Source organism: Caretta caretta, chromosome 9 (assembly GCF_965140235.1).
Source record: "Caretta caretta isolate rCarCar2 chromosome 9, rCarCar1.hap1, whole genome shotgun sequence".
NCBI classification, from domain to species: Eukaryota; Metazoa; Chordata; order Testudines; family Cheloniidae; genus Caretta; species Caretta caretta.
Window position 1 is genome coordinate 16,788,219 of NC_134214.1, and position 24,320 is coordinate 16,812,538.

At 36.0% G+C, this 24,320-nt stretch overlaps 1 protein-coding gene across 3 annotated transcripts in view; it reads right to left on the minus strand.

The window, feature by feature from the left end:
* Window positions 1-5,576: 5,576 nt before the first annotated feature.
* SKIL (SKI like proto-oncogene) overlaps window positions 5,577-24,320 on the minus strand; it is a 34,825-nt gene continuing 16,081 nt past the window's right edge. For all 3 annotated transcript variants that reach the window (XM_048864165.2, XM_048864164.2, XM_048864167.2), the window contains 4 exons: window positions 21,101-21,339; window positions 20,619-20,860; window positions 15,581-15,805; window positions 5,577-11,024 (listed from right to left, as the gene is read on the minus strand). In XM_048864165.2, coding sequence (XP_048720122.1) covers window positions 10,863-11,024; window positions 15,581-15,805; window positions 20,619-20,860; window positions 21,101-21,339 — 868 coding nt within the window. In that variant the 3' untranslated portion in view covers window positions 5,577-10,862. The remainder of the gene's footprint in view (window positions 11,025-15,580; window positions 15,806-20,618; window positions 20,861-21,100; window positions 21,340-24,320) is intronic.

The window sequence follows — 24,320 nt, forward strand, 5'->3', positions numbered from 1 at the left end:
TGTAACAGAGTTGGGTGTGGCTTTGTATTTTTATAAATACATTCTCTCTCTGGCTAAGTGAACTAATAAAAGGAAAGGCCAGAGCTTTAATTTTTTTAAAAAATCAAATAGTTGGACTATTGGAAATGCAGAAGAAAGTGGAGGTTAAGCAACATTGTGGGGCTGACTACAGGTCATCACACTAAGACACTCCCGTTGGAATGGGCTGGAGAGGGAGGGAGGGAATAGAGCTGGCAAATAAAGTTACTGGAAAGAAGAAATTGATCCTTTTACCAAAACAGAAGCTGTCTGTAGTAAGCAGCCTAGTGAAGATCAGTCATGTTTCCTTGGGATCTTTTCTGATGCCTTCTCTGTCGATGGAAAGAAAAGACAGACAAGTTTCTGCACTACCTCTGCTGTGCCCCAGTTCTCAAAGTACTTTGTAATTCAGACTCAAAATGTCTCACTGATCTACTTTCCAGCATCTTATTATTTCCACTTCTGAATTGTGAGACCCAGAGTAACTGATTTTTCACTCATAATTACTTAGGTTTGTAGATTTCAGGTTATTTATTCTGTAAAGAGAGGAGCAATACATTTTTTTAAATGTCAAAGAAGAAAAAATTCACTTTTCCTTCTTAGTCTGAACCAGGTCAAGAAAGGTTGAGAGAGACAGGAGATCTTCCTATTCTTATACTTATTTGCAAAAAAGCATAAAGTATTTCCAATGCCAGAAGAGTTCTAGCAGAACTGCATAGTGCTCCAGTAGCCAATGTTTGGAATTTGTCAAAGAGAAGATTTGAGTGTAATTGTGAAGCTTTGGGTCTGTACAAATAAAATGTGCCTGTGGAGACCACTAGTGGAATTTTTTTACCATTGCACTGTGTAAGGGAAGAATCTAACATGAAGTAAGATTACATCAAATGCTTTGTCCTCTTAATTTGTGTTTAGAGCTGTTAAAGGAAAGCATTGGGAGCTGATCCCTACCATTTAGATACTGATAATAAATAGCAGCCATGGGCTGTCATTCCAGTGGAGAAATCTAATGAATTCAGATTGTTTGGAGCAGGTCTTCCTTGGCACATAGTTTGTTAAAGTGTTTGCAAGCTTGTGAGAAGTCATGCCCCGTGGCTTTAAAAAGAGATGAACTAGTCAATTTCTAACAAGAATCTCACCTCCAAAATCTTCATTTTTCAAATCTTAGAAATAAGTATGAACAGAGAGAAAACATGAATTTAATAATTGTTTTAGACAGAATTAAAATGAAATGTTTTCCCTGTCAGATATATAGTTATTTTTCAGCTTTGAAAAATATTAGAACTTCAAGTCTTTTTCTAAAAGTTCTTTTAGCCTTACACCTCAGCAAATAAACTACGCAAAAGCACAAGAACTAACAAGACACATGCTAAGCTTCCCCTGTCAATCACTTTACTTTTTTATTGCATCCCAGCTCCTCTTTGTATGTTATTTAGATTTAAAGCTCATTGGGTCAGGGCCTTTGTCTGTAAAGCAGCTGCTAGCACATTGTGGGTACTATATAAACAATAATATAAGGTTCAGAATGAGGGGGACTTAGTAAAAATACATATTTTTGTGGTATGTTTACATTAACAACGCTGTTGCATATGGATTTCTGCGTTGTTTGGTTTGACATGGCTAAGTATGAATTCTTGTTTGTATGCTGTCCAGAATTTGTTGTAGATTTCATAAAAAATTAAGGATTTGAGAAAAAAATTGTGGTCCAAGGAGTCAGAGCACAAGAAGAACACACCTTCTAAAAGAAATCCTTCTGTGGTGGTGGTCTCTTTATTAGATGGGACTTGTGAAACTACAGGAAAATGAACCTGAAAACTATAGACTTCTATTAAAACATGCATAGGTTGCCTTGATCTGTTATGAAAGTGGATGAACTCTAAAAAATGGAAAGTCACATTAGGAGATAAGCATCCCAGAATTGCAGACAATAAAAAAATACAGCTTTATACCCTGATCCTGCAAAAGCTTCAGTGAGTAGTCCCACGAGTACTCATGGCAGTAACTGCACGTTAGTGAATATTTGCAGGATAAGGTCCTTAGTTTATATGTAGCCTTCCTATATACTATAGTCTTCCTGGTATGAGTAGCTGCCGTTTCTGAGACTACTGTTGCTAGTGGTCACCTTGCTGAGAAGGGCTGGCAATGTGGAAGCTTCAGTGACCAACACCAGTTTCTGACTCAATAGCTAACAGGATTAATTTCTCCTGGTTTTTGCCTTTCCTATTTAGTTTCCCTGGGCTGTCTTTAAATTCTCCTAAAGTGTGTTAAAAGGTAGGAGATGCCAAAGACATTTTCGATAGGACATCCTTCTAATTTCTTTTTAGATCATAAAGAAAGGATAACATACTTCCTGTTTTTAAGTAGCTTTCACATAGACAAGGCTCTGGCACTGAAACACTTTATTATGTGTATTATGACCTAGAGTCCCCAGCTGAGATCTGTGTCTCATTGTGCTAGGCACTGTATAAATGCATAGTAAGAGACAGTCCATCTCGGAAGAATTTACAATCTAATTAGACAAACACAGACAAAGGATGGGAGGAAAAAGAGTCACAGAGAGGTGAAGTGACTTGCCCACAGTCACATAGCAAGTCATTGGCACAGCCAGGGTAGAACCCAGGTCTGATACTATTCCAGAGCTGTAACATGGTCCCTTATTGCATGGAGCACAAATCTGCTTTTATGAGAAGCAGCTGCGGTTTACCATATGCAGCTCTCTAAAGCTTTTGACAAGACAATCTTCTGCAGCTATTAACATCCCTTCATTTATTCCCACTGCTAGAAGGGCATGATGCAAGATAACAGGAGTGCTTTCAGAGGACAGAATGATCTCTTACGTGGAGAAAGCCATGCAAAGGGACATGGAAGCAGGAAAATTCCATGCAATCCTGCAAAACATTCCTTCAAAGCAAGATACATTGGCTAGCCAAAAGACATACTGCTCCAAGAAATACTGTGTCCATATTCTAATTACTTCCTGCATGGGTGTGGGAAAAACTGCCCTGAGCTCCCTCCCCAAAACACTCTGCAACTGCTTAAGGGCAGCCACAGCATAGTATTAAGTTGCTATTAGTAATACAGGTAAGGAAATTCACCTTTTAAAAATGTGTTTTTAACTGGAGAGCATCTCTAAGATCTATGGAAATGTCAAGATATTATTTGAGCTCATAATTAACCAAGGAATACAACAGAAACATACTGAGCATTACTACTGAAACATTGATGAAAAGTAGGTTGACTGGCTTTGGGGTTTAAAAACCAAACAAATGCCCTATATCATACCAACATACATTGTCCTAAGAAATTCTGAGTGTATTTGGGTTTTTCAACACAAAGCAAGAAGCATTTCCCTACATTTTCGCTACACATTTAATCTCAAACAGGGCAACCATTCACATTTTTGCATGGTGGTTAGGGCAAATACCTCTTGCACACAGCACAAAAACAATAACACAAATGTTCAAACCTGCCAGAGAATACAGATGTCCATTTCCCATTAATCTTAACAGGAATAAGGTGTTCAAATACCTTAGGCATCTTTAAAAAATCTGTTTAAAGTTTCAATATCTTGTCATGGTCAGAGCAACACCCAGATTCTTGTACCAGGATTGTGACACCAGAATCAATAAAACAACAAACCACAAACAACAAAGAATGATCTGTCATAGTGCATTTAATATATATTCTTCAGGACAATATTTTGACTGACATGAGTGAATAAGTAATTTTAATATTAAAAAGTAAATGAATTTGCCAACTTAAAAGCAGCTGCCATTAATGTCAATATTTATTACTTAGGCAACAATAGCGTAAACGCTTTAAAGCTTCTAAACTTTATGCCTTGTTATTTAGGAGAGCTCCCTGGATCAGCATTCAGTGTTTGCTCTGACAAGTGATCTTAGTTGCAATTAGTTTTGATGGCAGTCTGAATTTTTAAATCATTCAAGCGATTCACTCCTGGATTGTTTCTCCATGTAATTTTCCTAAAACTTTTCAGAATTAATGACTGCTAATTAATCTGGACACCTAGAAAAAGCATGCAACAGGTATATTGACTGCTCACAAGATGCAAAACCACAAAGCTGTATGTGCTAGCAGGTTTACTCTGTTGGTTGCATTAATCTAATTACAGCTACTGATTCACTTTTTCTACTCTGATATCAGAGCTCCTCACAAACATTAATGAATTTATCCCTGTGAGATAAGAAAGCATCCCTGTTTTACAATCAAAAATTAAGAGACTTGCCCACAACCACACTAAAATTTTGTGATGGTCAAGAGCAGAACCAAGATCTGCCAAGTTCTAGTCCAGTCCCATAATCACAAGACATTTTTCCTCTCACAAGAACAAAAATAATATACAGCATAAATATTTTAACATTTCCTCAGCAAGAGAGAAAAATCACCTAGAAATTCTCCATAGTTTGTCAACTAAAAACACACAATTTTTATTTAACTAAAAAAAAAAAGTAAAATCATTTTACTAGAATCTTTGTTTTAAACTTAGTCAGTGCAGGAGTACATAAAAAGGCCTGACCCAAAGTCCATTAAAGTCAACAGAAAGAGTCCCACTGATTTCAACAGGCTGTGAATCAGGCCCTAAATGTTACAATAGGAATATGTTCTGCTTTAATAGGAGAACTGGGCACAGAGGATTTGCAGGAACAGGTCCCAACATGTTAAAGTTTACTACTGGTATTTGAGCTTTCTGATGGTTGGGGACAGAAAAATGACATTCAGGACACTGATTTATGAAAACATGTTAGATTATAATCAAACATGATCTTGAAATTAAAAATAATTTTAATAGTGGTTTTAAACTAGAAAGGATTTATACATTTTTATTTTAAAGCATTTTGAAAATTGATCTACAACTCCCACATTAACAGTGATACAAATAATTACTCAGCATAATGGCTCCCCAGCATCAGAAGATTCAGAAATGCCAACTGTGATTTTAAATTCCATTGTCACCAACATATTTCATATGGTGACATGTGCTTACCTTATGCACTTTCAGGCTGCAAAGAAAGGGGTGGAATTTTCTTTTAAAACAATTTTTCTGGTGTTTTCACTTTCCCAAAGAGAGACTATACTGTATTTTTACAGTAGCTAGATAGGGGAAAGGCCTGTTTTCCTGAGAGAATCTGCCAAGCACACAAAGGATGTTTCATTTACATAAAAACAAATACCAGTATTTCCAGGTATATAGAATCTTGGTTCCATAATTCCCAAGTAATATACTGATGCTAAGGACAGGGACAGTTACGGAAAAGTGGACCTACAAGTTTTAGGAATGCAAAAGTTTTTGGAATCCTGGTCCTACTATAGTCAATGGGAATTTTGCTATTCTTTTAATGGGGACCTGGATTTCAGCCCTAGCATTACCCCCCCCTCTCCCCCAACCTACGTATTTTGTAGCAGGAAGGTTAGGTGTTTTTTGAAAACAAGCCATGAATGTTCCAGTGTCCTGTGTAGAACTATAATACTCAGAAAGGCCTTCCACAAAGGTTAAGTTCACACAGCATTGTAAATAAATACCATGAAAACAAGTGTTTTGACAGTACAGTTCTTTATTTGTATTTGAATGCACAATCTATACAGAATATTTACAAGGCATGAAAATGGAAAACAGCACAAAATACAATTGAGGTATAAGCTAAGAGCACAGTATGTCATGTTTCAATAAATATAATTCAAAATTTGTAAACTAAGTGACCAGATAGATGCATCTTGTTTTACTAAAACCATATAAAATATTGGTTAATCTCACGTGAGGTAGAGGACAGCTTTGCATGTCATGTAATGCAACCACAGCAATGCTAACCATAAAACTGTACATCATTGGCAGAAAATTAAAAATTGTTGAATGCACTGATCATTTTATCTCAGGCTTTTTACTAATTTCAGAATAGTTATTCCACTTGTTGCCTTGATTAGAGATATATTCTACAATGTTTTATCAGTTATTCTTTGTAATTGAAAGATTAATTATACTGCCATGTCAGCATCAATAAATACTTCCAATAGTGAGCATGAAAACACAAAAATAGATTTGGTCAATCACAGACCTTATAACCCTGGAAGGCAACAATAACTGCAGCAAAACATTTTTAGACAAACTTTTATATTTCCTAGAATTATTTTAAATACAGTACAACTGTGCTTTCCTTGTTTTCAAGTGAGGTATCTACATTTGAAGAAAAATATTTTATAGATTTTTATTACATTTAGTTGATTTTCAAGTGTTTTGCTTTCTTTTTAAAACCTTTTGATCTGCTGTGCTTGATGAAGAAATGTCTCAACCCACCAATTTTTCAAGCATTTTCCAACTGGAACAGTAACTCAGCAGAAAACAAAAATTCTATCCTTAATAATAATGGAGACATATCATTAAATTTACCATGCAGTTGGTAAGTTGGTGACTTTTACTTTCACAAAAGTGGCTACTAGGCAGAAAACTGACTGTCCTTTTGAACTAAAGGAGAAATGTAACCAATATAAAATACTAGAACCAACATTCCAGTAAGGAAAATGTGTAACTGCCTCTCATACTACAAATGCAACAAACAAATGTAACATTACTGAAATCTGCAGCTTTTTGTACTAAGATATTTTACTGTTGACAGCTTAGATAAAATTACTTAACCACTGCAAGCACAGAATTACAGGTAGGTGTACTTAAGTATTTTGTTAACTTTACCATACTATAAAAAGTTCTGTCATGTGGATTAATTACATAGATTAAGTGCAGGGGAAAAAATACAAATTCAATATTTTTACTGACTAGTCAAAATATATACCCTACTAACAAGAAGTAAATTTTAGGAAGCTGACTATGAAAGTATTTCAAGGCCAACTTTACAACTAATACTACAAAAATGTTTCTAAAATTTCTTATCCCATCATTATAGTTAATTGAAAAATTAATTTTTCAAATTTAATTTAATGCTTTTTTCAAACTAAAACCAAGAATGTATGAATAAAAAGTTGTTCGTGACTTCCAAAAGGTGGGCCTGAGCAGTGCCTGACAGGCCAACATACCAGTAGCTTTATACGCCCTCTAACTTTGCCTACTTCACTAACTGCATTTTACCTTTACTATATACAAATAATTTTACACCTAAGCTATTAATATATTAAATATAGAATAAAATTACTTCAAGAATGTAAAACAATTACTATATTTAGCCACATACTAAAGTTAAAGGGTAACTAAAGGATAACAAAAACTAAAGCAAAGCTTCTTTGAATTAACGTCAAGATTTTGCTAACCTCTCTTTATCTAGTGTTAAATGATTGCATTTGTGAATCTGGGTGATTTTACAGCTTCCAACATTACAAAAGATTTACTACTCTTCTAAAGTCATTACATTTCTCTTGCAGAGTGGAGTGCACCTAATATATGAAAGTTTTCCTTTAAATTAAAATGTATATTAATAAACTAGGTATTTATGTTGAATACTAATTATTTTCTTCCAAAAGTGCTCTAGGCAACTTTGCTTCTAAGTGTTCATTAATGAAACTTTTAAAATTAAGAACATTTTAGTCTTTTTCTAAAAAATTAGTATCAGGAAAATCTGGAAAACAAACTTCCTGTGTAAAAGACCAACATACAGAAACTAGAATCAAAACAAATTGCACTATTAATATATAAAATGAGCATCATAAGATTAAGAAACCAAGTTCATATTGACAGATTAACTTTTGCCAGCAGTCTCTCTAAATGGGCATTCCAAGTCTCTGCATACCTTGTCAAATAAGCAATTTATCATAACTACTCTAAGTCAGTAAAACAGCTCAACATAAAACTTATACAGTATTTACAATTTACTAGAAAACTATCTTTCAATTACTATGGACACAAAACCTATGGCACATTTGTATATATTTTATTACCTAAAATCTGTATAAAATTAAGTCTACACATGTGGAATTGTGTTATGCAAAGAACCTAAAATGGTTATTTCTTTACTCAATGTAGGAGGATTACAGTAATTTAAAACTTATTGTAATTTTAGAATTAAATGGTATATTTACAAAGTTACCTTTTAAAAGATTTTAATCAATTTTAAGTGGCATTTTGAGCCAATTATTTTATAATTAAGAGACCATATCTGCAATGGGAATTGTTTTGCTAAAACTTACCACAGCTCCACCTCTGGTTGCAGTAATGGGAATACTAGTATAGACTGTAGCCACTAGCATTTTAAACACTGTATCATTTAGACGGGTTTTGAACAGAGTTAGACAGCATGTGATTACAACACTGGCAGATCCATGGAGCCCTGTCTACAGTAGCACTGGACTCCCACGGGTGTTACCACTGGTAAGTTGAAATAGTGGCAACAACAATGGGAAATTTTGCAGAAATCACCTAGTGTAGACAAGAGTCTAAAAGTGAAAATTGATATACTACTACTACTGTAATTATCCAGTGAGGACTCTACCCATTCAACAACTAACACATGAAATACTGTGGTAAATCAGATAGTATAAGAATATTAAACAACCCCTTTAGGTCCTATCTACACTGATGATTAAACTATGTGAGCCAACATGGTTTGAAGTGCAAGATGCACTCTGAAAAGTAAGTAAAAATGGCATAATGGGATTCTTTACTGCCTCAATGACATTCAGATCAAACATTTTCAGTTTACCAGAAAACAGGGTATTTTTCCCAGCTGTTAACTGGCACTCACAGACTGAGACCTGAGAGCCAAGCTGTGTTCTTTCAGGCTCCAACATCTAATAATAAGGATTTTGCAGTTGGAATGTGTTCAGCAGTTTTTTTGGTATGTAAACTAGACTAGAACACAGCTCACTCTCTCATAGCTGTATTGACTATGTATATAGTAGTAAGACTTTTTTGGGGGGGGTCTTTAAAGCAAATAGACATGACTTTGAATACAAAATCATATAAGGAGCAATCAGGCACTTTTGTCTCCACCCCATAGTCCCCTTTAAATAGTTTGGCTTACCCAGATAGGGTAGATAGGTATACCTATTTTTAAAAGAATGATCCCAAGATGCCAGAGTGAAAATTTTGTGCTCTGTAATCCATAATAGCAAGCGACACGATGTTTCAAATTGCTTCATTTAACCTGCTTTAATCCTCAGTGTAGATGGGACATTAAGAATTTATTAAAATTCTAAAACACATATTCTTAATTTTATCTCTCCAAACTTGAACAAGCAGTATATGGCACATATGCCAACTTAATCTTTCTTTGTACAATATTTGCTACATTTGTGAAAAAATTAAAATGCATGCAAAGTTTTTAATTTTAGCTAATTCAGAACAAAAATGGAAGCAGACATTTTTACTCATGATTTTATCTAACACTAATTTAACTGTGGAGAGAAAAACAAAGACACAAAACTATAGCAAAACTATTTCAGTTAACAGTGGACTCAGATTATGGAACATGGAACTACTAAAAGTATTTCTAATCAACAACAACTAAAGTCTGTCACGAGAGATCCTTCAAATTTTTTGGAAAGAAGTAAGAGACTGTATTCTTTCACCCAATTTTGTAATAATGCATTTAATATGTCAGGATTCTAATAATAAGGGATTCTAAATCCAATCCTTTGTGACCAGGATTTTTCAACATTAATGTCAAGTATACCAATATAGGGATTCTGTACTTCTATCCATTTTTAAATATTATGGTTGAACATGCAGTATTTTTGAAGATTATGGTAATATTTGCCATGTTGTTTAACCACACAAAGTACCAAAATGACTTTCAAAGTGTCATAGCTCAAAATTTGATGTTTTTTTAAAACTTTTTACTAATTACCTAAATGTCAATAAGGCCTGTTTCTACATACCAAAAGAAATCTGTAGAGAAGAGAGACTTTTGGATATCAAAGTAACTAACATATATGAATGATAACAATTGTTATTCTCCAGAGCATTAATATTTTCAAAACAATGTTAATTATCCAAATGTTCAGGGTTTCTACAATACAGCCCCCATTTTATTTTAAAGACTTTCTTCAATAGGTGTTACCTGAAAAGGATTGGGGGGCGGGGGAAGTGGGGAGAGAGAGAGAGAGAGAGAGATGGGATGGGATGGGATGGGAGCAGAGGGAAGGAGATTTTTAAACTTTAAAATACACAGGATTCCATTTCAGTTGTTCCTTTTCACACTGAAATGCATAATGTTATCATCCTCCAAAATGCCAACAGAATATCACAACTTAGATTTTGAAATTCTTTCATCTTGATAATGGACATTTAATAGCAACTATTAAAAACAACAGTTTGAAAATTCTTACAGATGAAATTATGGAAAAAAACCTCTGGCTATTATATTTCTGATGGTCAAATCTCCCTTTATCAGCATGTAAACATGCAGCATTAATTTACAAATGAAAAGCTGCCCTTATTGTCACTGAATTCCTTACTGTAACCCTAAATTCTGCTTTTCTATTTTAAGTTTAGAAAAGATCATAATTAAAAAAAATACATTTCTATAACTGGATATCCAATAGATAGCAAAATAAAAATGACCACAGTATATTTTAAACATACAATGCTGCTTTCAAAAGGTGCAGAGTCCTCAAGACTGCATTAGAAATATAGGCAGAAACTGACTGTTCTTAAACAAAAGGTTTCATATTGTTAATAGCTGTCTGAGAAAAAACACCAGTACAAATAAATGCAGATTTTCATTAGTTAAGAAAATCTAAAAATGTATATCAAGATATATATCATCACCTTGGTTTTCAGTTTGGGAACTAGAAATACCTTGTCTTATCATACAGATAAATTGCGCACAATTCAACTACAAAAAACCCGGTTTGAAGGGTACAAGTGAGTTTCCCGCTACCAACTTCTATTTTCCTTTTCCATTCTTTGAAGATTTCAAAATCTGAAGCTTCAATTCCTTAATCATCATCTCTAACTTTTCTCTTGCTTCTCGTTCTTGTCTCAGTTCATCTTGGAGCTCTTGTCTATCTGCCTCTGCATGATCCAGTCTCTGTCTCAGTTCTGCCAACTGCACAAATAATTAAAAAGAAAGGAGAGAGCAATTTTTACATATATATTTGTAAAGGCCAAGTATTCATTTAATGAACCAGCTGATTAACGTTGTAAGTATCAGATAAAAATATTTCAGATGAACAATGTGTCTCAGATCAGGTCACAAAGACTTTTTTAAAATAAAGAATCTTTTTCAAAAAGTTGCCATGTACTAGTACACTATTGGCAACAGTGTAGTACTATACTTGCATACCCACCCTGGTACAATACAAGTAGATCCCCACATTGTGTATATTTAGATATGTTTTCATATTAGTATATGAACTGTCATACCACATCATATCATTAGTACATGTAATCAGATATTAAGTCTCTACCGGTGGTCAGTACCAGATGCTTTTCATATCCCATATTGTATCCCACTGTTTTTGTTGTCTCCATTTAATTGTCTTGCCTGACAAAATGCTACTTTATTCCGTAAGCATTAATTTTAATGTGCCTCTATAACTAAGGATGTCACCAGAATAAGACATGATGGTATGGTCAGCTATAATTACCTTTAGTTCAAACCAAAGAGAACTGTGCAAACTAAAGAGAAGATGACTATTTAAATTACCTACATAAAAACGTATAAGTTAAAACATGAGCATACATATAGCACAAATATTTGAATAATATAAAATCAATGTGCTTACTTCACAAAGAAAGCCATGCTAAGTGAAAAATATAATGTAAAATACCCCAAAGCCAAGACATTCATAGTTATAGTTCAAACTCACTAGAGTGATAGAGAATTTAAATTAATTTGCAACATGAAGTCACCTATTGTTGCAAAGATAATGACCCCAATAATACCAAATCATTCTTGGCAAACTGATTAGTGCATACACTATATTCTTGGGATTATATACTTTCATTTCAATGTCACATGTCTATCATGCTGGAAACTCATACCTCCAGTTAACTTGGTCGCCATGAGCACGCACACACTTCTCTCCTTAACAGTCAATTCAATATGTTCAGTATATTGCATTACTTAATATTGAAGGTAAACTGAAGAACCTGATGACCAGTTATGCAAATGATACAATAATGCCAGGCTACAAGTTCTCTCATAGAATTCTTTGTTCATTTCTGGCAATGACACTGATGAAGATTTTGTTGAACTGATAGCTTGAGGAGGTGATCTGTTAGAGCTGGTTGGGACATTTTGACAAAAACATGACATTTTTGCGTTCTTTTCAATTTTCCAAATACTTAGTAATTGGTGACCTTTGAAGGCCTTTCCCCTCCCCCCCCCCACACTATTCTGCTAAGGAATAGTGTTCCATGTACAATGAGTGTTGTGAAAGAAGATAAAGAAATATCTCCCAAGACTGAACTGAACTAATTTATCCCTGAGTCTCCCCATTCTTTTTTTAAAGATATGGACGCATTTTTGAAAAGTGACATTAAGCCTAATGCAGTAAAAACAAAGAGCAGAAACGAGAGAAATCAATCAGACATTGAAGCCATTTACTATAGAACTGTAATATAAATATAACATTGCTTTGGGTTTTGTTTAGAGTGTCTCTTACATTCAAACTCCTTTCCCCCCCAAAGGAATGATCATGGATTCAGGTGTCTTAGTCTAGATTTTTCCTCCCCTCCATTCCTCTCCTTCCACAAAACTCTTTTTAGGACAGAAGTGGGAACTGGAGAAGCCTGCTGATGTCGTTGGCTTTTTTTGTGGGAGCTCGGCCAGCTTGATCAGAAGGGTACTTTAAGCAGTGATGACAGTTATACTCCTGCTCCCTATCTGACTCATGTATATAGATAATCCAATAATTTATCTCTAACAAAAGGGCCTTATGAAATCTGGAGAACTTCAAGATTAAACTTGGTAAGTTTATGGAGGAGATGGTACGATGGGATAACATGATTTTGGCAATTAATTGATCTTTAACTATTCATGGTAAATAGGCCCAATGGCCTGTGATGGAATGTTAGATGGGGTGGGATCTGAGTTACTACAGAGAATTCTTTCATGGGTATCTGGCTGGTGAATCGTGCCCACATGCTCAGGGTTCAGCTGATTGCCATATTTGGGGTTGGGAAGGAATTTTCCTCCAGGGCAGATTGGAAGAGGCCCTGGGGGTTTTTCGCCTTCCTCTGCAGCATGGGGCACAGGTCACTTGCTGGAGGATTCTCTGCACCGTGAAGTCTTTAAACCATGATTTGAGGACTTCAGTAGCTCAGACATAGAGAGGTTTATTGCAGGAGTGGGTGGGTGAGATTCGGTGGCCTGCATTGCGCAGGAGGTCAGACTAGATGATCATAATTTTCCCTTCTGACCTTAATATCTATGAGTCTATGAGCTGGGCACTGACACAGGTGTAAGCATTTTCTAATTGTTCTGAAGTATGCCAGGCACAGATGACCCAGCTGCTTTGAATTTAGAACCATGCCATTTAGAACCATTTGTGGCACTTTCTCCTTTAGTACTGACCTCTTTCTTCATGATCAAGGCCAATTAGATGGTCCTTTGAAAGTGGCAGGCTGTTAGCATGAACTCCTTGACTACTGTGCTTTTGTGGAGAGCAGGTAACAGGTGCAATGAAATAGTATGCATAATGCCACTGTGATGTATGCAGTGCAGGAGCCAGGAAGAGAGCCTCTGATTTCACTTTCTTGCAGGATTCCAGCCATTTGGAAGGATCCACTGGCAGTCTAGTGATACTGGCTAAACTACTCCACCGTACTTTGTAGGGAACTGGTGGCAAGTATGGTAAAATGGCAGATTAGACTAGACTGAGGGAGCCAGGAAGAAGGGACTTCCACCCACAACACCCTCAGGCTGGTCTAGAAGGAAGAACAATGATCCAGGTAAGCTCTGAATTCCGCTTTTTCTTGGTTTCCCAGCAGAAGGGTATTTCTCACAATTTAAAGCTCTCAGAGGTAGAGAGCAGAGCCTGCAGATGCTTTCTATGATAGAAACAGTGAACTGAGGATCTCTGGAATGCTACATCCAGCCTATGAAGAAATCACTGTTCAGAAGAATTATATTTCACTCAGATGCGTCTGTGACTGATGCTGACGGGTATGGCCAAAATCAATTGCTAGTAACGTAGAAATAATTAGACAAGAACGCTTGAATGAGCTGTACTGTCCCATTGAACCACAATTGGGACAGTACAGCTAAACAATTGGGAGTTTACATGAAAAATGCGTTTAGCCTCATAAATCTAACTTTTTAAAAAACCCTTTGGAGAATAATTTACTATTCGTGCCCTCCAAAGAATGTAAACTATACAAAAAACACACGGAACATAATTATCTTCATAAATCAGAATACGCTGTTATCTGCAGTAATGGGGCTTGTACCAGATGTTTAGTAAATTGGACTACACACCGAAAAGATTATTTCTGACAGCAGAGTTTAGGAATCCTACTGAGCAGAATGTCATGAAATTAAGCTCAACAGAAAGGATTTCTGATCCTAAATCAAACACTTCTTCATTCAGCCAGTGGCTGCTTTTCATCTGGTGGTAGTTTTAGTATAGTAAGGGAAGTATAATATAATTTTACTGACAAGTTGACCACAAAATTTATCGACTTTGGGTTTTAGAATTTGTTTTTAAATAATTAGGATGACTAGATCTCTATGACAGAGGATCTGAGACCTGAAATAATTAAAGTTTCATGGCAAGCAAAATTAATAAACAAAATATTTAGAAGAGTCAGACTCCATGCTGCCTGATGTATCCAGCAGGATGACAGACGCTAGCTCCTATAGAAAAGAACAATGATATAGATTAAAAGTTATTTAGTCTAAAGAAGTGAAAGTCTAGCTTTTGACATAGCAGCTTTTGACATAGCGGCGTTGGAGACAGGAAAGCTGGGGGAACTTCCAGAGGTAACGAATCGGGAGACATCATGGGATGAAGAACCCAGACTATGGCCTTCCTCTCCAATAGGACTCTTAATCAAATGCTTCTATGAAAAGTAGAGGTAGCCTCACCTAATCCTATAGTGGACTCTGACACCAAGGGAAGCTGTCAGTCTAACCAAAGTGTGGCCAGAGAAGTGGTTACTTCCAAAAAATATAAGTATTCTTTTTTTCTCCACAACTAAAATAAGAATATTTTATTTTGTTTAGTTTACAAGTGCAAATCTAAATGTATTAAGCAAACCATTTTTGTTTTAATTGCATTTTCTCCTCATTTTTAAAAATTCTTGTTTTTATTAAATTACTGTGGTATGGGTCATTTAATGCAGGCATCCCCAAAAAGAAGAGAACTGCATAATCTCTAGGGAGAGATGATGAAGGATAAAGAGTTTCTGTACCCTATGTCCCCTTCAACTCTGGTCAGCAGGCATGGTGAGGTGTGCTGCCATTAGGTGAACAAGAGAGGAAAGACCAAAGAAGATGAAAGCTGGCAGTGGTACAGGTAACACACTCTTCATAGTAAAAGTTTAAGAGCTGAGCTGCCAACAGCCTAGTACAATTAACTTTATTTGGCAATTTCATAATTAAGTAGGTGGTGCTAGACAAAACACAAGACAGATTTCAAGCAGTGTTTTTTTCCTTACCTGTGCTGCATACTCAGCTTCTTTGTCCTTTTCTAAATTGGAGTCACAGGTACACTTTTGTCTCATCACCTGTTCCAGTTTTTTCTCCAAGTCTCTCTGCTCAACATAGAATTCTTCCATTCTTTGAGCATGCTCAGTTTGCAAAGATTCAAGTTCTTTCTGTAAATTCTGCTGCTCCTCAGTTAGTTCCTTCATAACTTTAGAGTTACTTAACATTTCCACTTCCTGTCAAGAAATGATGACGATTATACACAGAGTGATTCTAAAATCACTACAATCAAAATCATTGTTTCTATTAATTTAAATGGGTATCTGGAAATACTGAGGAGAAAAACAGAATGTCCACTTTGCTGCTGTGTAAATAGGAGTGTTGAATTCTGTAGTCATTATGCAATATAACAAAGTGGTATTGTCAAACACCCAGAGCTTCCAAAAACAAATTCACAGGTCGCAAAAGTGAACCTATGTGAGCAGCAATTTCATTTTATAAACCTATTAAAATAATAAGAACATTACATTTGTTCTTTTATATAAAAATGCAGAGATCAAAATGGGCTGCCTTGTGGCAGCTTAGCAAGTCAGTATTTTTTCTGGATATTGCCTTCTTTTCCTCTGTAGTTTGAATATGTTTTTTAAATGAAAGCTAAGTCTTTGAACCAGGTGTAATCAAACTAGTGATATATACCAGAGTCTGCAAGCAGCCTGAAATAGCAGCTCTGGGAGGCGTGAGCTGTCCCATTTTACCTCAGTTGTGTTGATTCTAAAGTCAATTATACCAGTGTTAAAATGCAAATTAACTACTTTATCGCTGGTCAAAGAACATGAAACAAAGACAACGATCAACTGACATAAATGCATGCAAAGCATGCAAGAAAGAGAGAGAATCACATTATGAAGATATGAACAACCTGATGTAAGTGGCATCTTGCTTTGGGGCCTGAAGTGGGCAGAGTTTAGTTTGTGATTAGAGCTTATGATAATTACATTTAGCTTTTTCTTCAATTCAGTCCCTGTACTACTATTTCTCTGATAAGTATCTATGGAAGAGAGGGTTTTAAGGCTAGCTATGGAGAGCTGCGGAGGTCTCTGCTACCACAAATAGAAGGGAAAGAAATCTTCTGTATTTAAATTAATCTTGCCTTAATTTGAATTTAACAAAGAAGCAGAGCCGAACTGGTGATGACAATAGACTTTCAAGGGGAGAGATATTTTTCTGCTCCAAAGGGAAAAACAGACAAACTTTGCTGGAATATTTAGTTAAAAAGCTACCACAAAAGAGAAACCATTGTAAGCAGCCTAAACAGTAAATATAATCATATTTCAAGCTGGCAGAAGTGGTTAACTTAAAACTAAAGTACTACATGGAACCAGAGAGGAAGATAATATTTATACTTTCACAAAAGTTTATTTTTGTTTAAATACCAATACATAGCATCTTTCATCCACAGATCTCAACGCACTTGACAAAGGTAGATAACTATCATTTTTCTCCATTTTACAGCTGTAAAAACTGAAATATGGAAAAGTAAACTGACTTGCACAAGGTCACAGTGAGACAGTGAAAGAGCTGATGACAGAACCCAAACCTCCTGACTCCAAGTCTGGTGCCCTAGACATTGAACCATAAAACTTCCCTGCACCTCTGAAATAAGTCTCGTACCTGGTGCTAGTGCCCATTATAAAAACCAAACATTTACCAAACTGTGGCACTAGAGGGAAGGACTGGTGAAAAACTATATTGTGGTGCATGGGATCAGAGTCAAAATTTCAAAAGCCATCATATGGTGGTAAAAACCTTTGTGGGATCAGCCAAACCACAACCAACTAAACAGAAAAGTTGATGGTTTGGAGCACAAAGGAACAGAAAGTATATGGGCCAAAGAGAGGCCCAGGACAATCAAGTGCAGTGTTTTTAGCCACAAATGAATAACCCTGGAATAAATTTCACAAAAATCTAGAACAAAATCATAACAGATGAACAATGACCTAGAGCAACTCAATCCTTTGCTGAATCCCATGTTCAATCCACCTGAAAAGACAGACTTGCCTGATGAGAAGTGATTGAACCCTACTGGAGTTTGAAACACTATTTAATAGTTTTTGACAAATGTTTATTTTTTAGCTCTTGGTGCTGAAGAAAAAAATTAAGATTAAATTATAAAAATCAATATAGCACATATTAAATGGATTAAAAACTGGCTGACAGATGTCAAAACACAATTGTTAGTAGGAAGTCATCAATGAGTGGCATGTTTTTACTAGGGTTCTACAGGGATCAATTCTTAGCACTGCGCTATTCAGTATATATTTTTGTTAAAGATCTGGAAGAAAGATAAAATCACTGTTGATAAAGTTTGCAAATGGCACAAAGATTGGTGGAGTGGAAATAATGACATCATTTATACAGAACACTCTAGATCACTTGGTATTCTAGGCACAACAGACAACTTGAGTTTTAATACAGCCAAATGCAAGATCTTACATCCAGGATGGAAGAATGTAGGCCATATTCACGGGATGGGGGGACTGAATCCTGGAAAGCAGTGACATTGAAAAGGACTTAGGGATCAGGGTAGATAACTAACTGACATGAGCTTCGATATGCATTGGCAAAAGTCTAACAAAATCCTTTTGGCTGTATAAAGCGGAATATCAAATAGAAATAAAAAGATGTCATCTCTTTATATGGACTGGGTGGGACTACTGCTGAACAGTGTGTTCAGTTTTGATGTTCACACCTTAAGATGATGTTGAAAATTGGAAAAAGTTCAGAGAATTGCTAGAAGAATAATTTAAGGTTTGGAGGACATGCTTTATAGACGGAGACTCAATCTCTTAAAGAGCTCAATCTATTTTACTGAAGTAAGGGTTAAGAGGCTACTTGATCACAGTCTGTAAGTTCCTACACAAAGGGAGAAGACTCCTGGTACTAGTGGGCTCTTTAATCTAGCAGGCAAAGACATAACAAGATCCAGTGTCCAGGAGTTCAAGCTAGAAAAATTAAAACGGGAAATCATGCACTTTTAAGAAAAAAAACAATGAAAGCACTTAACCACTGGAACATCTTATCAAATGTGTGCTTTCTCCATTGCATAAAGACTTTAAATCAAGATTTGATGTTTTCTTAAAAGATATGGTCTAGTTCAGTCATAAATTATTGGGTTTAAGGCAGGAATTACTGGGTGAAGTTCAATGTTTTGTCAGACTAAATGATCATAAAGGTCCTTTGTGGCCTTAATCTGTAATTCTATGACGATGTGAGTATGGCTGGGGAGAATGTATTTACCTGCTAACTGAACTAGAGAGTTAACACAGTGAAATTACTGAAGCCCAGATCTTGCAATTTACTCTGTGTAGGAACAAGGATCTGCCCACACTGAACCAGTTGCAGGATCAGTGCTAATATTTATTCATTCAGAGTAAAGATTACCACAGTGTCAACAGGACCTATACACCAATGACAGTGCTAAACTTTATCACAAGGTTTAAGAGGGACTCAAGTAGAGCAAAGGTCCTTGTGCAAATGTAGATGCAAACTTCAGGTATAAACAAACACAAAACTCTATTTCATACTAAACTAAATAAGCATGAAATTCACCCCACTGCAGAGGGCCAGCACAAAGCCTTGGGCACCATGCAAGCCCTTAACTTCTGCAATGGGCTGAATTTCAGTCTCATTTATTATTAAATTATATTTTCAGGTACATAAGGCCTAGTGTAAAATTTGGTATACAAATGTAGTGTGCATGCATAAAAATTGTGTGAATACAACTTTAGCAAGAATATTAGGTAACTATTTTTGTAAAGCCAATGCTGTTTAATTCTAGTTAACAACAGAAATATCCTGTAAAAAAAAGAAATTTAAGTACAGTACCTGAACTGTTTTTTAAAATATATTACACTACTCTGGAAATGACATTTTATTATTGCTGAATTAAATCTTAGCTATCAATGAATACAGCATTGATACATTATTTCAAAAGTAAGTGTACCATATTGTACCACACACAAAGATAAAAGTCAAAGCTTTTGTTATCTGCCAATTCTAAATGCCAATGATAGCTCGAAGAAGGTTGAGATTTTTCTATTGACCAAACCTCCTCAATTTTTCTACCACAGATATAAACTCAAAGCATAGTTTTATTCATTAAGAATTCTTCCCTTTTGTTAATTTTACTTAATAGGTCAAAAGCCTAAGACATGATCTGACAGTATGTGAGAGGTAATCTTAAATTTTATTCAAAACTGAGTCAAATAATTATTGTTCAACTAGCTAGCAACTTGCAGCTCATTTGAAATGGTTAAATGTAGATTTCAGAGTAACAGCTGCATTAGTCTGTATTCGCAAAAAGAAAAGGAGAACTTGTGGCACCTTAAAGACTAACCAATTTATTTGAGCATAAGCTTTCGTGAGCTACAGCTCATTTCATCGGTTAAATGTAGAGTAAATTATGTCAACTGCTAGTGAAACAATAGTAGACAAAGGAAGTTTCTATTCCGGTAATGGTTTAGACAGCAGCAAGATCTTAAACTATCTGGCATGTGATAGAAAAAACACAAGGTTTGAATACAGTCAGCTATTAAGCTATACTTTAATTATTAAGGTCATATACTGGTTGAGTATTTAACCTCCAAACCTACAAATTAACACCATAGAATACCTATGGATTATTTTGGTTAAAAAGAGGATTTTGACAATTATACTTAAAGAATTCTATTAAAATATGCAATGCACATTGAAAGAAATATCTAAGCACCAAAAATTAATTAGAAAGTGAAGCACGTGGGTTTTTTTCTCCCAAGTGGCAATACACGTGTACCAAGATCTGAAACTCGGTAAAATCAATTAAAAATGGTTTTATAGTTTATCCTGTAAATGTTAACATAACGTACATTAGAAAGACAATATAGTGAATGTCAGGTTCCTAATATGAAGTATCACTTGTGCTTTATTTGTAACAGTAGCACTGATTCTGGGACCAACAAGTTAAAAGGAACAACAGTTTTCTGGTGATAAAATCAAAGGTTGGTACCATACCATTTGAAGCTGCTGCTTCTTTTGCAAAATAGTATTCAGTTTTTCTTGCTGTTTAAGGTAGGTTTTCATTACTTCCTCCATGATTCTTCCCTTGTCATCTTCACAATTGATGTCCTTGATAGGAGTTGGGGATGAGGTTTGTGCACCATTGCCTACTTCAACCTGGTTAGATTCTGCAGCGGCTTTGGAAGTGGCATGTTCAGATTTCCCTCTTCTTGTACAATTAGTTGACATAGGTGGATCTTTAGAAGACAAAAAGGTAGCAGAACACTTGTAGAAATTTGTTTGTTGAAATTCCAGATTGCAAAAATACAAAACAACCTATAAGATTATGTAAAATGCATAAGAATGTAGAAAAAGAATGCAGTAATATATGAAAATTACAAAATTGGCTTGCCTTTGATCTTTACTAAAGTAGATATTATTGGGTATAAAAACTGAAAGAACATGACAGCACGTTTCAAATTTCATTATCTACTCACCCACACTTTTATGCAGTTCTGTGCTAGTTTTTAAGTCGATTTTTTCCTGCTCTTCAAGAGAGAGCTCTGGATAGGAGGCAGCTTTTTTGTGTTTGACACTATTGAATGGTTTCTGTGACTGTCCAGGTAAAGATTTAATTACTTCTGAAATCTTGACTGCTGTTTTTGTAGCTTCTTTACATTGCAATGTAAGGGATACATTTGGAGCAACCACTTTATCACACATGTAAAGGTAATGGCTGAAAGAGTAGAATAGCAAAATTAACAAAAAAACCCTAAGATTTAACAAATGTGAATTAAAGCAGCAGTAAGTTATATTTAAGATGATTTCAAATATTAAATGTTTCATAAGTATAAAAAATTTGCAAGAGAAAATAAATGAATGCCAGAGGATGTTGTGAAGGTCAAGACTATATAAAGGATTCAAAAAAGAATAAATTAATGGAGGATAGGTCCATCAATGGCTATTAGCCAGGATCAGCAGGGATGGTGTCCCTAGCCTCTGTTTGCCAGAAGTTGGGAATGGGCGACAAGGAATAGATCACTTGTTCTGTTCAGTCCCTCTGGGGCGCCTGGCATTGGCCACTGTTGGACGATGGGATACTGGGCTAGATGGACCCTTGGTCTGACCCCGCATGGCCGTTCTTATGTTCCCTTTTAAATTGTTCTTGTATAATAGAAAGCATAGCTATCTACTGAATCTTTATGCAGTGATTACATAATCTAGGATCTTCAGAACCAAATCAAGCGGAGGAATCCAATTTTCAGTTGATTACTTTAACATGATGTACAAATTACTCATTGGATACAAAAGATAAAATTAAAACTATAAAGGCACTTATGCATGTTAAATGACCATTTTAATTTCTCAAGTATTAATCTGAGGATTCAAATGTTCGATATGGACATTCCATTAAAGATTCTTCTTTTAAAAACTGGGTTCACAGTCTCTAGACTGTTACAAGACACCTTAGAACTCTTACAACTCTTACATTAACAGTATGTCACTGTAATAAGTTGTTAAAGAAGATTACCAAGGTGAAATCAGCAGTTGCACTCAGAGATTAATCATATTCCTTACTCAGTTAACTAAGTGGGCTGTTAAAAGGGTCGTTTCTTCTCTGAAAATTATTTTTGAGAGCCAGATTTATTTACAATGCACTGCTGGAATCTCCCAAACTACTTCATTCAGTACCAAAAAGAAATTTATATTAATCACCAGTACATCAGTCACACAGCAAATATATTCTTTCACAGAAAGAATTCACATTTTCAGTTCAGAAGAAAACTTCTTCCCATCAATCTTAATGATTAGGTCTTGTGCAATGTTCCCTCTAATTTTTTACATCCATTTGTAGAATGAATTTTATGTGCACCAATATGGAGGTGATGTGGGGCAAGGGTGGGGCCAAGGGGTTTGGAGTGTGGGAGGGGGCTCGGGGCTGGGTTAGATAGTTGGGTGCGGGGAGGGCTCTGGCTGGGGGTGGAGGCGCTGAGGTGGGGCTGAGGATGAGGGGTTTGGGGTGCGGAAGGGGGCTCAGGGCTAGAGCAAAGGGTTGGAGTACAGGGGGGTGAAGGCTGCCCTGGGGCTGTAGTGGGGAGAGAGGACTCCACCCAGTTCTCTCTTACTGCAGCGGCCCAGGGCTGGGGAAAAGTACCTCTCCCCAGTTGCAGCAGCTCCAGGGCTGGGAGAGAGGCACCTCTCCCTGCCTCAGCCCTGCACATCCCCTACCTCTCTCTTCTCCAGTCCAGGCCCCTGTGGCTGCGTGCCTGCATGGCCCTTGATAGCCTGCTGCGTGGCCGTGCAGCTTAGAGGGAACTTAGGTCTGGTGTATCAGTGCATCACGATACAGAATAGTAGTCAGGGAGGATACCAAAAGAGAAGCTTATACTATTAAAGGTCATATTTTTCAAAACATTGTGCCTCAGACAAACCAATGTAGAAGTTTTTAAATTTTTGTTTATATTTAAGATTACTGAACAGACAAGATGCTAATAATTCTACTCTCCCACTGGAAATTATGTTCTGACAGGTTTCTAATCAGGAGACAGTAGGAAAGCCACTGGTCTGCATTGATATTATCTGTTAAAAAGATTTAAGTATGAATCTGTACTAAGCACTAATATACCGCCTACTATGACACACAGAATGTTGCTATGCTATTGGAGCTGTGGCCATTTGAAAGGAAAACAATGCCACACAGTATATTTTCTGTTTCCACCTATTTTCCTTACTGTTTCTCATAGTTGCATATTTTAGAGAAAGCATGCAATGTAAAAACTGCAAATCAGTCAGTCTCGCTCAGAAATAAAAAGTTTAATTAGATAATAATGCAAGCTAACACACTAGTCATACAGTGTTTCGGTATTCTTTTCTTAAATATATAAATGAAACTCTAGATAAAGAAGGTGGGGAACAGAAGAAATAATTTGAAAAAAAATGTGTAAAATCACTGAGAATCGTACCTGAACTTCCATGAATTTGATTTTTTAAAGTCCTGTTCAGCATCACCAGTTTTGCCCACTATGTGATTTTATCGCTAGAGCCCTGCAAATCCACAGATATCTGCCTTATATCTCCGGACCATTTTTGCAGATCATGACTCGGATGCAGATACAAATTTTATATCGGTGCTGGACTCTATTTATCATAAGTCTCACAATACTTGATGTTTGTCTTAAAGCTCAAGCTCCTGGAGTCAAGTGATTATGTGAGTGAGTATCTCAGCTTTCATTTTAAAAAGTAAGCCTGGAAATGTGAACCAAGCATACCCTAAAGCTAAGAAACCAGAAGACAAGTAAGAACCCCAAATTCATGACTTTTTTTCCCAATAATGATTTTTAAGCCAATTGCATGATCTTCTGGAGCTTGACTTTAAATTTTTGAACATTTGGGGTTGGCAATACTACTGACATACACCTCTAACTCTGACTGATTTTATTGTATAAGTGCAGGGCTCATCACAACAGATTTGAAGGAAAATGACACATGGGAGGGGAAGGGGGAAATTACAGGGGAATAGAAGGACGCATACTCTACAGCAACTCGATTCAGAGTAACAGCCGTGTTAGTCTGTATTCGCAAAAAGAAAAGGAGTACTTGTGGCACCTTAGAGACTAACCAATTTATTTGAGCATGAGCTTTCGTGAGCTACAGCTCACGAAAGCTCATGCTCAAATAAATTGGTTAGTCTCTAAGGTGCCACAAGTACTCCTTTTC